Raw genomic sequence first — 15,095 nt, 5'->3', positions numbered from 1 at the left:
TTAAAACGACAAATTAAGCGAAAGAAAGGAATAATACTCTCATTTACGAAATTGCAACTTAGTACAGTTATATTATGGAAACACTCGCCGTAGGCCGTCGTGCTTTTGACGTCGATAATATTTCAAACAGACTGCTAAAATGCACTGACAAGCCCTTTATTTGATATTATGGTTTTATTTAACACAACCGATGGATTCAACCTTGCTTACGTTTAAGTTTGTATTGGACACCTCCTTTTGAGCTTCTGACTGTAGTTGTGCTTCTCGCCGTTATAGGCTGTAGCCGATGTAGGTGGAGCCTTTGTGGCGAGAACGCAATCACATGGCTGAGTTTGTATTGCCTCTTTAAAATATTACCACGAGGAAGAATATATGAGAATTACAAACATTCGACATAGAACAGCCATCACAAAACTCCGGATGAGTTAACACAAACTCCACACAAGCACATTCCTCTACAGTAAAGGATCTGCCAGTTTTGTAATCTAGATAATATTGATAATTAATGCCATTTTGTAGTTGACTGCACATTATATAGAAATGAGAGGGATTCCCTCTATACTTATGTAACAGATAAGTTCCCAAGCTTTAGACATTTAGACAGAATAGAAAAGTTCGAATTCCTCATGAAACTTGATAAACCATGTATCACTATCTTAATATGTTCGTAGTGTACGAATCGTACATCTTTAAATGCATCAAGAAGCGAGAAGAAGCTGAGCCTGTAAATAGTAGATCACATTAGTATGTATAGTTTGTAAGTATCATTGCTGTATTCGTTTTCTCTGTTTATCCACGACCTGTACTTAACTTGTTAGAGCAACAAACGTACAATAAATGTCATTCATTCATTTATGTATTTAATCCATCAGTTTCTTCGGTTGTTTTCTCTGCCTATGACCTTGGCCCCCTCCCAGTCTATCACACAGTTGTTTCTGGTAATGTGGTCTTGGTCAATATTGTTTGGAAATGCGTTCCCAAGCAAAACTCCAGTCAGAAGCTCTAAAAAAGGCGTCTGATAGACACCGAAACGTATTAAAGCAAGTCAGGACCTTTTTGTTGTGTTAAGGAGATCCCTATATGAGGGTCTGCATGCCCTTTTTCGTTAACCGTTATGGGCTAGTTTAATTTACCGTTAATCGTTGCCGACCCGCTCTAATTCAACGTTAAGCGTTATCAGTATATTCCTCGTAAAGCGTTATGGGTCGTTTCAATTCAACGTAAAACGTTATTTGTCATCCTGAATTCAGCGTTAAGCGTTAATGAATAATTCTTCGCTACGCCTAATTTATCAAAGTGCAGGAAAATGCGTCATTGAAGGTATAAAAATACAAAATTTCCCGGGGGAGAATTCCCCCGGACCCCCCTACATTGCTCGCGCCATTGGCGCTCGACTCGCGCTTCTGCGCTCGGTCCCTTCGGCTCTAGCCAGAACCAGTTTACCCTTCAATTTCCGGAGGTTTGCGGAGAGTTACAGAATTTTTTTAACGAATCCGTCAACCTTGACAGGCAAATTAACAAAAATCTTGAGTAAAATATGAAAACATCAGAAGGACCGACAAACACTCTCAACACCATGATTTGCCTCTCAAAATGCGGGAAATTGCGTTTTTGAAGGCTTAAAAATCCTAAATTTCCCGGGGGAGCATTCCCCCGGACCCCCCTAGATTAAATCCATCGGTAAAACTGGGCAGACTGAAAAATTGCAAGCTGGCCGAAGTCGACTCGGACACCCCGGTATTTGTGGACGCACTCGGGGACCAGGGCAGGTGGGAAACACAGGGAACACATACTTACATGTAAAGGTATACGTAATTTTGTCACTGATCACCATTTCTCACGAAGCGAGATACCAAATCCAGTGCAGCTCGAAAAAAAGCCTGTCAATTTACCGTTAAGCGTTGCCGGCCGTCCTGAATTTACCGTTAAGCGTTATCGGCCCTGCTGAATTTACCGTTAACCGTTGCCAGGACCCCCCCATGCAGACCCTCCTGTAACATCCTCCAGTCCAGATTAAGGCATACTAGTATGTCGTCCGTTGGATAAATAGCCGTCTATGCAGCATTACTAAATAGAATCAGTTATAACTTTTGGTAAAGCGAAAAGGCAACAAACTAACATCGATCGCTTCTCCCAAGGACATATATTATATATAAATGCCCTTGCGTCACTTATCCTGGAGCAGCCTTAGCCTCCTCTGCAGATTTCTAGCGGGGCAGAGTTTGTTTCTACGAGCGTTTATAGATCTAGCCTCTAACAGGCTTCGGGAAACGGCTTTAAAGAGTAGAAAGTGACCACCAATTAAAATAGAGAGATACGAGGAAGTTGGTCCGTACATTTTGCCGTGTGTACGACTCTCTAGCGGACCAACTCCCTCGGCATGTTATCTCTCTATTTGTTGGTCAATTTCTACTCTTTCCAGCCACCTCCCGAAGCCTGGTAGAGGCTCATAGATCTAGAACTGCGGCTTCTTTTATTTTCGAGGGGAGGGTCTTGCTCGGGATTAGACTGGTAGCTGTACCCATATTAGACTGGTAGCTGTACCCACGGAGAACCAAACCTCGCCCGCTAGAAGTCTGCAGAGGAGGCTAGAGCAGACTTGATCTGTGCCGTGATCCTTGACACACGGCCGTCTGGGAGATAATGACGACCAGCTTCCCCGATGACACCTGAGTGAAGAGACTTGAGGATCAAGTGTTGAAGGTCTGGACTTTCCCTGCTGAAGAATGGCAGATGTCCAAAGGTAGGGCGGTCAGCACGTGGGAAACATTCATTTCCTACCAGACGGGTCAACTTAACAGATGCCCTTCCGACATCTGCTTGGAGATAAGGATCATTGCTTTTCGGCCGCTTTCCGATGAACTTTTGGGTGCTCTCGGTTGGGTTAAGGCAGCCTATGGCCAACTATAATTAGTATTTCATACATATGGCTGTAACTTTTGATAGCTTGGTCGCATCACAACTTAACTTCACACAGTTCTAGTAGTACTTGAAACACATTGAATAAAGGTTATTTTGTTTTTACTACTTCTGAATTTTTGGGTTAAAAATCAACATTTTGGTTAAAAAAAGCTGTTTACTTCATGGCTTTACGCCCAAGCGGTAACAACACCTTTCATCATGATATTTTGCAAGTAGAAAGCCAACCCCCTATTTATTATTTTTGTTCGAGGCTATTTTGTTTTAAATGACAGTTACATTGTTTTTTTGGGCCAAAAACGACAGAAACGGCTATTTTTCTGTCATTTTTTGTTAAATAATCGCCACAGTTAAAAAATTTCGACTTATATGCAAAATAGCCTCGGACAATTTTGATAAAAAAGTGATAATACGTAAACATGGATTACTCTAAAGATGAATTATGTTGTTTTCAGCTGGGCGTAAAGCCGTTTAAGTCATACTCCGTGAATAAAATGCGTAACAACGCGGGTTTACAGGGGAAACATACAAATGACCGCCGGTAACACCGAATTCGAACACACGTTCTATTCGAATGACGTCATATCGAACATGGTGGAACATGATTCGGGTTCGAAACATGTTTGTGGCAATCGTGCAGACACACGGCGGAACTCGAACATGAATATCAGCCTAGGCCGCCTTAACCCAACCGAGGCTGTCTGTTGTCTCTTTATTTGAGGTACAACCTAAATTTTGGACCCGCGAGAAAAAATTTAAATTTCTTTCTTTTAACATCGAAGCTTCTTGAAAAAAATAGGAGTTTCCCCGGGGTAACGACTTACATATGGGGCAGTGTAAACCTTGGTCGTAAGTTCGATCCCCGGCACAGTATGTAAAAGTGTTATAGCATTTGGCAAGGGTTCCACGACCTCATACCTTCGAATAAATAATGTAAACATGTACGACTGACAAATTAAAAAAGCTTCTCATCGACAACGCAAATTTAATTAAGAGTTAATTTTTTAAATTTAACTTAATAGTACTATTTGCATAAATTGTATAGTTGATAATATTCTCCACCCAAAGAAATTGCGTTTCTTTCAAGTACCATATTTCACGAGTACAGATTTAAATCGTCTATGACCTCAATAACATCAAATTGTACTCAACAAAACCTGCGGATTCAAACGTTTTAAGCCATAGACTGTTTTATTCAATGGGAGGCAGTTGCCAGTGTCACAATGAGTGGGAAATAGCTTTTTGGCAAGAACGGGGCAGCAGTTTATCGTATTCACTCACTCACTCACGCACGCACCCACTCACTCAAGAACGCACTCACTCACTCACGCACTCACTCACTCCATATAACATTATAAATAGTATACGAATAGTAGGATGTAAATTAAACCGTACCCTCTAGCAGACTAGAAATAGCACCAGATTGTGCCCTTGCACCAGTTCGTTCTTACCATCCCAATACACCACCATCACCTACTCCGTGTATGATATACATCTTTGAATCGTCCTTTCGAGACTTCATGAACAACAGAAAACTTAATTTTCTCCATGAAAACTACCCGTTTAACGTTTCCGTATTTTTGTCCCTTTTACTAAAGCGAGAGCTAGTGATATCGATACTAGTTGGACCTAATTGATAAGCACTAAAACAAATCTTCAAACGACATTTATGAAATTCGATCTAATTTCATGCAAAACGTACGAATTGGTGCGAGGAAACCGACAGATCTCCTGAAAAACTGCTTTTAATCTAGAAACCTATAACTGTTGTCTGGAGCGCGTGACAGAGCGGCTAAAACGTTTTTCCATAGAGGCTCATAGCGATCGGTTTTTTAATAGCCGGTTTCCTCATACGAATTCGTATGCTTACATAAACTCCTTGCGGTTTTATGCCAATTTGTAAGTTGAGATGAAATAAAATTCATAATGAATTTCATAAAATTCGTGTGGATGCTGATAATTCCGTCGCACGATGGCAAACTGAATTCTTGGGGTAGTCTTGGATGTGTCGTACACCATTCTTGTAAATATGGAACAATTAAAAAAGTCTTAGATCCTTGTCGGTGGTCAGTTCTGTCACAGCCTGCTTGAAATTTCAAAATTGTACGCGTACGACCTATACGGCGAATGTGGCCGTTATTCTATGTACCCCTATAGATGAAACCTAGTCAAACATGGAGTCCACGTCGCTGATGTCCTCCAGACTGCCGCCGGTGTAGGTGGAGTTGTCGCTGAAGTCGTGCGACTCGTGGTAGATCTCGCTGATGAGCCGCTCGAACGCCGTGTCCACGTTCCTCCCCTCCCCGGCCGACGTCTCGGCAAACAGGATGTGACGTTTGTCTGCGAACTCGCGCCCCTCCTGTACGGATGGAAGACATTGAAACTTTACTGGCACAACAAAAGTACAGCGACTTTCGTAAGGTCCTTATGTAAACATGTAAACATACAGAAAGAAATGTGGGTACAACAAAAATGAACTACGTACAAAACAATAGATGAATCAACTTATACTACTTGATCTAAGGTCTAAACATTCTTTGATATAGTTACCTATTTGACATGAGCTAGCGGATCACAATTTTCGCGCTATGGGGATTTCGAGATGGAAATGACTCAATTCTGTCGGCGTATCGGCTTGTGATGATGATGATGATGATGAATGGTTTATGACATACAAATCCATCGCAGCCCGCAGGCTGAATTGCGGATTCCGATTACAAATATTTTTCAGAGCTCAAAATAAACATGGGTCAATTATCATATACATAAGTATAAAAAGAAATAACGTTTGAAATGGCGCCCTGCGGACGTCAAATGAACTGCAGCCGGCTCACCCACGAAAGTCAGTTCAGTTCACTGAGTTCGTTTGTTTCGTGGCGTGACTGACCTGTGTGGTGACAGCCCGGTTATGTCCCAGGTCGCCCTTGTGTGTCACGGTGTGTGTGTGTGTGTGTGTGTGTGTGTGTGTGTGTGTGTGTGTGTGTGTGTGTGTGTGTGTGTGTGTGTGTGTGTGTGTGTGTGTGTGTGTGTGTGTGTGTGTGTGTGTGACGTGACTGACCTGTGTAGTGACGGCCCGGTTGTGTCCCAGGTCGCCCTTGTTCCCCACCAGCATGATGACCACCTTGGAGTCCGCCTTCTCACGGACCTCCTTCAGGTGAGTCCGCGCATGCTCGAACGTCTCCTTTTTGGTGATGTCATACACCACCATCGCCCCGAGCGCGCCGGGACAGAAGGCACTGATCATCGGTCTGCGGAGGGAAGGGGCGATACATTATACATCCACGGGGGAGATCGGAGAACATTTGCCGTTCTACGATCTGGCCTCGGCCGTTTCAAATGGCAACGGCCGTATACGAGACGGACATTAGCCGCGGGGGGAGTTATTTCCATCCTCATATCCGGGATGCTTTTGTTATGGAAACTATAACTAGGATGTACTGGCCAGCTGACTGGTACATACAAAACAGTGTCTTGTTTTAGCGTATGCTAACTTATTTTCTAGTATTACAGAATTTTAAAACGTTCAAACATCATAATCAAGTCATAGAAATATTCTGTCCGTTATGTGTCTTTGAGAATATTTCAGTCAATTACATGTATGTTTAATTAAATTTTTGAGTATCGCAGAATTTTAAAACATTCAAACATCATAATCAAATCATCATGATCAGAGGAGGAGATTCAAATCATGGAAATATTCTGTCTGTTATGAGAATATTGCAGTTGATTACGTGTGTGAGAAAAAAGGAGAGAACTCAGGAAAGCAATTGAGGTGACGTACTTGACAAATAAACGGCAGTGCAGCGGTGGGACAGAAAAATTGAAAACAAGACGTTAACATTCACCTTACAAACAGTCACCTAGATAGTACACGTCTATAGTACCTTGCTGTATAATATAAAAGTGTGCAGTTAAAAAAAAGAAACAGCCTAATATTTCTTACATGTTTTGCATGTTATGATTTAAGCATTATTACAGTAGATCTATCCACCAGCATCCGCCGTGTAAATACGAGTATTCTTTACTTGTGTTACTGTAGCTGTTGTATTTTCTAAACTTACAAACATTGTGTTTCCTCATTTGTAGATTTAGAAGAACGTGTTGGTGCTGCCGTCCAAAGCAAATTCAAGTTGAATTTTATTTTATCACACAATGATCCTGATATGATGTTTTACTTAAAAAGCATTGTATGATTATCGTGCAATAAAGTTCTTGCCTGCCTTACCTGTACTTCTGTTGTCCTGACGTGTCCCACACCTGGGCCTTGACGATGCGTCCGTCCACCTTCGCCGTCTTGGACACGAACTCTATACCGATGGTGGGCTTCTGATCTTTATCAAATCTATTGACCAATAAAATAAACCAATTAAGTAATCAATTGTACGTTCTATGCTCAACGAATCTTCGTATCAGTATTCTAAAGACATTAGTTAAATCAAAGTGAAAAGTGGTATTCCCGTGCGGACCCTTCTGGGGCAAAACTGGATTGATTTTCAAAGTATTTTGTCTTTCTCTTGTAGTAAGTCGAATCAACCCAATCATAGCATACTGATCTCTGAGAGACAAATAATGCTGTGTCAGTGACGGATAACGGTTGCTTGTTTGTGTCGCACATGTAGGCTGGTACCCCGACCATAAAGGGACTCGATCTTCCACTAGCTTGTTTGGGGGGCTATTTCAAACGCATCAAGTATGAAATGATGACGACAATTCAGGATATTTCTTCTTTTGCCGCCCTGCAAATTGCAATGGATGCCCTCTCACCCCTGGTTTGGTGGTACCCCGCCTATGGAGACCACTTGTCTAGAGTAACCACTCTGTCACCGAGCAATTAAAAGAAATCGGAAGTTAGCTGACCTGTTATTGCCAAACCTGGCGGCCAGGCTAGTTTTCCCCACACCGGGGTCACCTGTCATGATGATCTTGAAGTTCTGCGAAGGTTCCTCCACTAGAAGGAGACAAGACATGTCAAATAGAGTAACAGGACTGCAGACAAGACAGACTGATTCTGAAATCATTTTTAAAAACTGAATTAATTTCTTGTTGCCAGGATATCTTCACTTTTTATTTTCATTTGGATTCTTAGCTGATCATTAGAAAATTAAGAAAGAGAGATTAGCTGGAAGATAAAAACTGTGCCTCACTGATGTCATACGACATGGTGATGGGGTCCATGGTCGCTGACACGTGACTTCCCGCCACACTGCTGACGTCAGACTTATCTGTGCACACACAGGGCAAATGTCATCAATTGTGATAGAAGCTCCTTGGTGAAAGGCAACCTTTTTCTCTTACACGCAGTTGAAATGTCTTAAAGATTTTTTTTTCAATTTACCCAGTGGATGACACAGAACATCCTTACCAAACCTCGTGTAGCAGAGCAAAGAAAGAAAGGAACTGAACAGGTAGATAGGATAGAGCGAACACACTTTTTTGCAACAAACCGTCTTGTTGGAAGTCTATCCTCTGCAATATCTCCTGCTCTCTCAACAAGTCCAAGTTTCCATACCGGAAGTAGTCACTAGCTGCCGGATATAGAGGCTCGGGGCACGTGACGGCTTTAACTCTAGAAATGAGAATAACGAACAACAAAAGTCATTCCCCAGTACAGCGCATGCGTAACGCGGTAATGTGGAATTGGCGAAGTCTATGTTTATGTAACACTTGCTCTATATACAGATTCCTTCCACTTTTACATCCTTTTATACTCCTTTCATTAATGTTGAATCTGATAGAACAAATTGTCCCCACCATGCCAACACGTGCCCCAGACAGACGGCCACAGATAGAGCTGAAACAGAACTCACCTGTCACACAAGGCAACGGCAGTCTGCAACGGGAAAAAGGGAAACATAGATTTGATCAATCGAGACTTCAGTATGCAACAGAATCAATGTACACTTTTGCCCTCTTTTAGATGTTGAATTACACCAAGAGCCTCTAAGTTATTAAAGATAAATACATAGACACGGGGGACAACACTAGAGTATTTGCCATCTGCCAGCATATCAGCAGAACGTACTTCAAGGGATGAATCATTACCTGTAGGAACGTGGGCTGGTGTTAAGGTATGAACCATTACCTGTAGAAACGTGGGCTGGTCCTCTTCCTTCAGGATCATCCCACTGTAAGCAACAACGCCGATCCCCTCGTCCATGCGCATGCGCAGTGACGCCATCTGTTTCATCAGTGCACGTAACTTGGAGTTCCTCTCTCTGCAAAAATACCAGGGTCAACATCGGGATGAAAATGTTACGCGGCCATATATCTGGCAAAGAATACTTAGTCCCGTCACACATTCAGAACCTATATAGATACTAGTAAGCAACATGGGCTATATTTGACGATAATGGTACCTATCCCATTCCTGTTTCAAAGGGGTTCCCTGTTTCAAAGGCTAGGACAGGCATGAGCTCAAGTGACCGCAATGACATATCTTTGAAAAAAAAGGTCTGAAAAGTGGTTTCTGCAATGCCCAGTGAAATCTGCGGTCATCCGTGTACGTGGTACCAGAACGCTCGATGTCACTTTTTGTCTAGGGGGCTAGTGGGTTGCCCTGTGTACTAAATGTACAAGACGTGCACCCCTAATTAATGCTCACCTGTCAATCTTGTCCGTCAGGTAGTCCTTCTTCTTCTGTAGAGTGGAGATGAGTGCGTCGATCTCCTCTACTGCGACGTCTTTGTGCTTCTTGGCATTCTCCTACACGTGCAAGAAATAAAGTCAGGTGACAGAATACTAGATCTAGGACTGATAAAGCGAACAGCATTCAGAGAATCGCACCTCTCCTAAAGATCTCTCACGCCGACAGTTGACGCAGTTTCAAAGAAAGACAAATCCCAAGCTGATCAGAATCAATCATTGCCTTATCAATAAAAACGCACATTGTTATGTTATCCAACCATTATGAATATCTCTCTCAACAGGCCGGTTGACAGTTGCAAGCAAGCAAAGCTAACAAGGCCGGCTACAACCACAAGTCACATGTTGCTCGTACCTCTAGCGCCTCACATTTGGTCTGCAGTTCCTTGATGAAGTCTTCTTGCTCATTGATGCTCTGCGCAAGCGCCTCGAGGCGGCTCCCCAGGTAATCCTGGCAGTGGCGAAGAAAACAAAAGGTGATGCACTCGGTGGTGATAGGAGAATTAAAGCTGCATTATGTAAAATTAGGATGATCCAAAAGTCATTTTCTGGTCATTTATTTACAAAGTAACTTAGTAAGTTGAATCAACCCTACTCCATTGCAAGTAAGTGTCATTCAGGAGGTGGAGGTGCCAAAATATTACAACATACGAGTGTAATTAAAAGCTGTAAACAGAGCTGTTAGTCGTGTTTGTTTACATCCTGGTATTTTATTATGAGGCAACAAAATGGTTGCACCTCGTGTGTCGTGTGGGCTGTTTTATTGACAACCATAAATGTGGCAGAAGTGTGAAATAATATCACAAATATTTTGAAAAGTAAATGACAATCACATTAAGATTTTTTCAATTGAAACATTTGGTGCAAAAATGTTTAAGCATTGTACTATAGTGTTAGTTATTATACACCGAAACTTTATATTGAACAGATACAAACCTTGAGTTCTTGATACTCGTCTGCGACTGCGCGGACCTGGTGGTCTGAGTGTTTCCCCACCAGCTTACACAGCGAGCAGATGACGCAAGCGCAGGTGGTGCAGTACAGGTTGGTCTTCTCCTCCTTGTGTTCCCCGCACATGAGCGTGTTGGGCAGACCCTGGCGGGGCAGGCCGACGTCCGTCAACTTGTGCTTCTTGAACCCTCGGCGGGAGTGGACGGACTTCAGACAGTCCTCACAGTACACCAGGTCACAGGACACGCACCTCTTCACCGCCTTGGCTGCCGGGATCAGCTCGCAGACTTCGCAGTCTCTGTCCGTCTCGATCTCCGCCTCTGCCTCCAGCTCCACGCCGCGGACGCGCGCGATGATCTTCTGCAGCGCGACGTTCGGCCTCAGACGGTCGATCCCGCGCTCCGAGTCGAACACGACTTCCTCCCGGCAGGTGGGACAGCGCAGCCGCTTCCTGACGTCTTCCTTCTCGTTCTTCTTGCCCTTGCGGGACACCAGGCACTGCTTGGCCAAGGCGTCCTCGATACACCTGGCGCACAGGCTGTGCTGACAGGGCAGCACCAGAGGGTCGGACGGTAACCTGTGGCACGCTGGGCACGAGAGCTCCTTTAAAAGGGCATCCATTATCTCTTGAAACTATATATTGTGATTTTGTCCTCTTAAAAATGTGACGAATTTGTCGCTGGTAACGATGAATGGGCTTAGTTTTCAGACTAGAGCTGAATCCAGATGACGCGCGTCCTTACCTATAAATAGAAAATAAACCTTATGTACAAAATGTGAAGTTTAAGGCTGGGGAAACGATCGTCCGTTGTGTGCAATGCTGTGTGGAAATACACCATTATCAGAATATACCGGCGACGAATAAACTGCACAAAAAAGTCGGGGAGGGCAATTGTGAAGTTTTCTGACCGGAAAACTTTACTGGTAGTCCTTGAGGTGGACGACAGTCACATAAGTCAGCCAGTCGGAAAACTTTGAAATTGTTCATCCCCAACATCTGCTTGGAGATGATTACGCCCAATCCCTTTTCTACCCCAAAAATGTACTTAAACGTACATGCACAATATCCACAAGAGGCGACAGCGTAGCAACACTATCGCGTGTACACATTATTTGTTACTGGTAACAGTCCCTTCGCCTTATGTACACGGACTAGTTTACATACGGCCTACCACCTAGACAAACTTGCTATCAACAGAGTGTCTTTTAATGACACCATAAACCCGGCCGTGTGGCGGAATGTCAACATCCAGCCAAAACACTGTGCGTGGGGAAGGGTGGGGGTATTTCACAGAAACATAGACGTTGTTCATATGTACTAATGTCACCACACTATGGCCAACATTCCGTTTCAAACGTTCTCCCTTCATCAAACCTTCATACCATATCGGGAGTGTTTACTTACGGATGTCGTAAGAAGGGCGTGTCTGCTAAACTGGATAGTTCACGTCACCTCTAGAATAACATCAACTGAAGCGTATGCCAAGTTGTTCCATGGTTGAAGGAAACTAGTACTTTGTTTGCATGTAACGTTATCTGAAGCCGCCATATTTACATGCACACGTGTTCCAAGAGAAGTTCAGACAACTGGAGACACATTTCCGGGAAAACTAATTCAATATGGTAAAAGACACTTGCAATTGAAAAGATGAATCTGGTAAATACAATGCAAGTATTCTGTTTCACCCAAAGCGATTTCAGGCTAGTAAAATTAGCCGGATATTTCAAGCCAATTTTCAGGTCATTTGTTGATAGTATAAGTTGAATCAATACTATCTAAATCAACATCTTGATATCTGTGAGGCAAAAAAGTGATGTCGCTGATGGAAAATGGTTGTTTTCTATCGTAGGCTGCAGCTGGTTCTGGCTATTTATTGGTGGCACCAAAAAATAAAGCGTGAAAGGACTCCTCGCATAGCTTGCTTTTGAACTATTTCGAACACGCTCACTATTTCGAACACTTTAAATGAAATGATGACCAAAATTGTATAAATGGTGAAATGTAAGTGTCAAATTCCCTGCACCAGAACATTTCTTGTTTCGCTGCCCTGAAATTGTTTTGGCTGCCTTTAAAGCCTCGTTACCAGCAGTGAGAACACACCTTTGTAACGCCCGAGTGACAAGACTGTATCAACAATGTTTCTAACGGAGGACCTCAGGCCTCGCCATAGGACCTGACTGGTGGTTTGGACGTGAATCATTTGGGGAAAAATGTCAGTCAATTTGGTGAGTTCACTGTGCAAAAATGGGATCGGTTTGATGAATTCTGAAACGATTTGATGTTGAAACCGATTCAATCTGTTCCCAATGTGAGCTGGACTGCTCAAACCGATTTAATCTTTTTCAATGTGAACTGGTCGTCATTTAAGCGTGACACCGTCACAGTGACTTCATTCCAAGAATCGCTTCCTCTAAGTGTGTATATCCTTGGTCTGTACATAGCACGAGTCATTCTCCTGAATGTGTTTTCCTACCCATGCAAGACCTCCATTGTTACTCAAGTAAATGGATAACAAGCAGAACGACTTTAGTTGTATGCCTATCCCTTCATGCTCTATCGCCAGAATAGTGAACCAAACTACGGCATACCCCTTTCCTACACCCCCTTATCAGTATCTACCATACCCCCTGGACCGTTTGACGTTTGAAATATCACAAATGACATTACCACAAAAGGATAGAGCAAAACAGTCGTACTCGAAAACAGTAGAACGTGACGACCCAAACCTTAAGGTAAATAATAAATTGTGGTAAAACCGGTTAGATGAGTTCCAGATTGTACACGCCTTGGGGTGGCTTGTCTGTCACTCTCTCCGGGTCGGTTCCCACATAATAGCACAACATACATGTATTATCCGCCGTAAAAACTAACAGACAAACTCTGTCAATCTCTCAGTTTTGCACACCCAAGAGCTGGTAGGTCGAATGAGAATTCTTAGGTTATCTCGAAGGTTGATGAAGCATAGCTTGACCCGAGAAAGACGACACTAATGTAGACAACTTAAACGTAGTATTATATAACATCTCTGCACACACCTACTGTAGGCAATACTGTGTGAAAAGGAAAACGTAATGCCCTAAGATCATACGAGCCGGTCACAGTACCTGTTCCAGTCACAGCTTTCGTCAACAGATTAAACTGTACGCCGAAAACACGAGTATTCGTTACAATCTCAACTCATGTCACCAACACATATTGATCACGACGACAAGATTTGTCTCCAAGTTTTGCATATCCGCGCCATGACATTGTGTTGTCAGTAATGGACTTTACATACCTGTGTAACCTCACACGAAGAGTAAGTCTCTGACCGTCACAGAAAGTTGCCCACTTGTACTACTAGGATGACATCGTGGCATATGTTGAGTCGGCGGTGACGTTATGCCGGCGATCCAGCTGTATTTCCGAGAAAATGAACGATGTTGTCACAGGATCTGCGTGATGTTCCTGTGAGTAAACGAACCGCTGGCAGCCTGTCATTTGTTGCTTCCACGGAAGGACAGACTTCCTTTCTTTCCCATGTCCCGTGCAGAACTGGTGGCTTTTATTTTAGTCTTTCGCGGAACCACTGGGCCTCTTCCTGCCGCCGCAACCGGCAGACCAGAAACTGTCTACACAATGCAAACAAGGGGAGGTTCGTTTCATCACACGGTGTGGTTCATCGAGGCGTGACATCGTACGATAAAACCTAAAATGTCGTTTATAACACTCATTCTTCTAGTTAACATGTTGACAGGCAGTAGATATGAGCAGAAGTGTTTGTTGGGGAGAAGTTCATTTTTTGTGACGATAAGAGATGGCCACACACAGGCAGGTATTTCCGCGCGAACCGTCCCCGACCCCACCTGTTGGTTCCGCCCTGCCAGGTGAGGTGGAGAGTGTTGGGGTTACTCAGCTGACCTTTCGGGCCGCTCTAAGGCAGTTACCGGGATCCCGGGAGCAAATATAGAACGTTGAAAGCATTCAATGCAATTTCAGGGCGACAAAAAATATTCGGGATGAGGAAATCTGCGTGATCAAGGAAGGACGTTGAAGCTCCTTGGTGTGATAATGACATTTACTGCCATTTCTTAGCACATGTTTTCGTCATCATTTCATACTTGAGGCGTTTCAAATAGCTTATAAAGCGTGAAAAGTCCCTTTATTTTTTGGTACCACAAACAGCTAGAACCAGCCCACGATACAAAGCAAGCAACCATTTTCCATCAGTGACATCACATTTTTGCCTTCCAGATGTCAGCATGCTTATGCTACTTCCCCCACTCTTCCCCTTCCTCAACTTTTCCCCTTGAGCTTCTTCAACCACCTTGGGTACACCATCACCGCATCAATCTCCCACCCCGCCGACAGGATGCGCGGGCGTGATTTATCTAAAATTTCAACATCTTTAAGTTTATAACAAGCTTTGTCTTTGTAGATTTTATTATAATAGAAAACAACTGTCTCAAATCAAAGAAAATTATCAGATAGATCGCCATATGGCAGGATTGAGCTCTAGGCGGTCCCAAGACGGACGGGTCGCGTAAGACATGTGGTCGTCTTGGGCATGCCGCCGAGGAAAATCGGCCTTTATGTCCGAGTG

General features: G+C 43.4%; 1 protein-coding gene across 3 annotated transcripts; it reads right to left on the bottom strand.

The window, feature by feature from the left end:
• Positions 1-4,085: 4,085 nt before the first annotated feature.
• On the bottom strand, positions 4,086-14,174 carry LOC109477413 (E3 ubiquitin-protein ligase Midline-1-like). 3 transcript variants are annotated; one of them, XM_019778673.1, is made up of 12 exons: positions 13,791-14,174; positions 10,498-11,255; positions 9,917-10,012; positions 9,521-9,621; positions 9,002-9,134; positions 8,727-8,749; positions 8,349-8,485; positions 8,064-8,141; positions 7,777-7,867; positions 7,145-7,261; positions 5,978-6,155; positions 4,086-5,278 (listed from the first exon to the last, which is right to left on the bottom strand). In XM_019778673.1, exons 2-12 carry the CDS (start codon positions 11,131-11,133, stop codon positions 5,084-5,086), a joined length of 1,785 nt encoding a protein of 594 aa, XP_019634232.1. In that variant the 5' UTR covers positions 11,134-11,255; positions 13,791-14,174; the 3' UTR covers positions 4,086-5,083. The 3 variants fall into 3 exon arrangements, with proteins under 3 accessions (XP_019634232.1, XP_019634231.1, XP_019634233.1); XM_019778672.1 differs by having other exon boundaries at positions 4,087-5,278; positions 5,978-6,167; positions 13,791-14,171; XM_019778674.1 differs by having other exon boundaries at positions 4,087-5,278; positions 5,978-6,167; positions 8,364-8,485; positions 13,791-14,171.
• Between the last annotated feature and the right edge of the window lie 921 nt (positions 14,175-15,095).

This window comes from Branchiostoma belcheri, unplaced genomic scaffold (assembly GCF_001625305.1).
Source record: "Branchiostoma belcheri isolate BF01 breed outbred unplaced genomic scaffold, Haploidv18h27 scaffold4, whole genome shotgun sequence".
Lineage (NCBI taxonomy): Eukaryota > Metazoa > Chordata > Leptocardii > Amphioxiformes > Branchiostomatidae > Branchiostoma > Branchiostoma belcheri.
The sequence above is the reverse complement of the archived record's forward strand: the minus strand, read 5'-3'. Positions and strand labels throughout refer to the sequence as shown.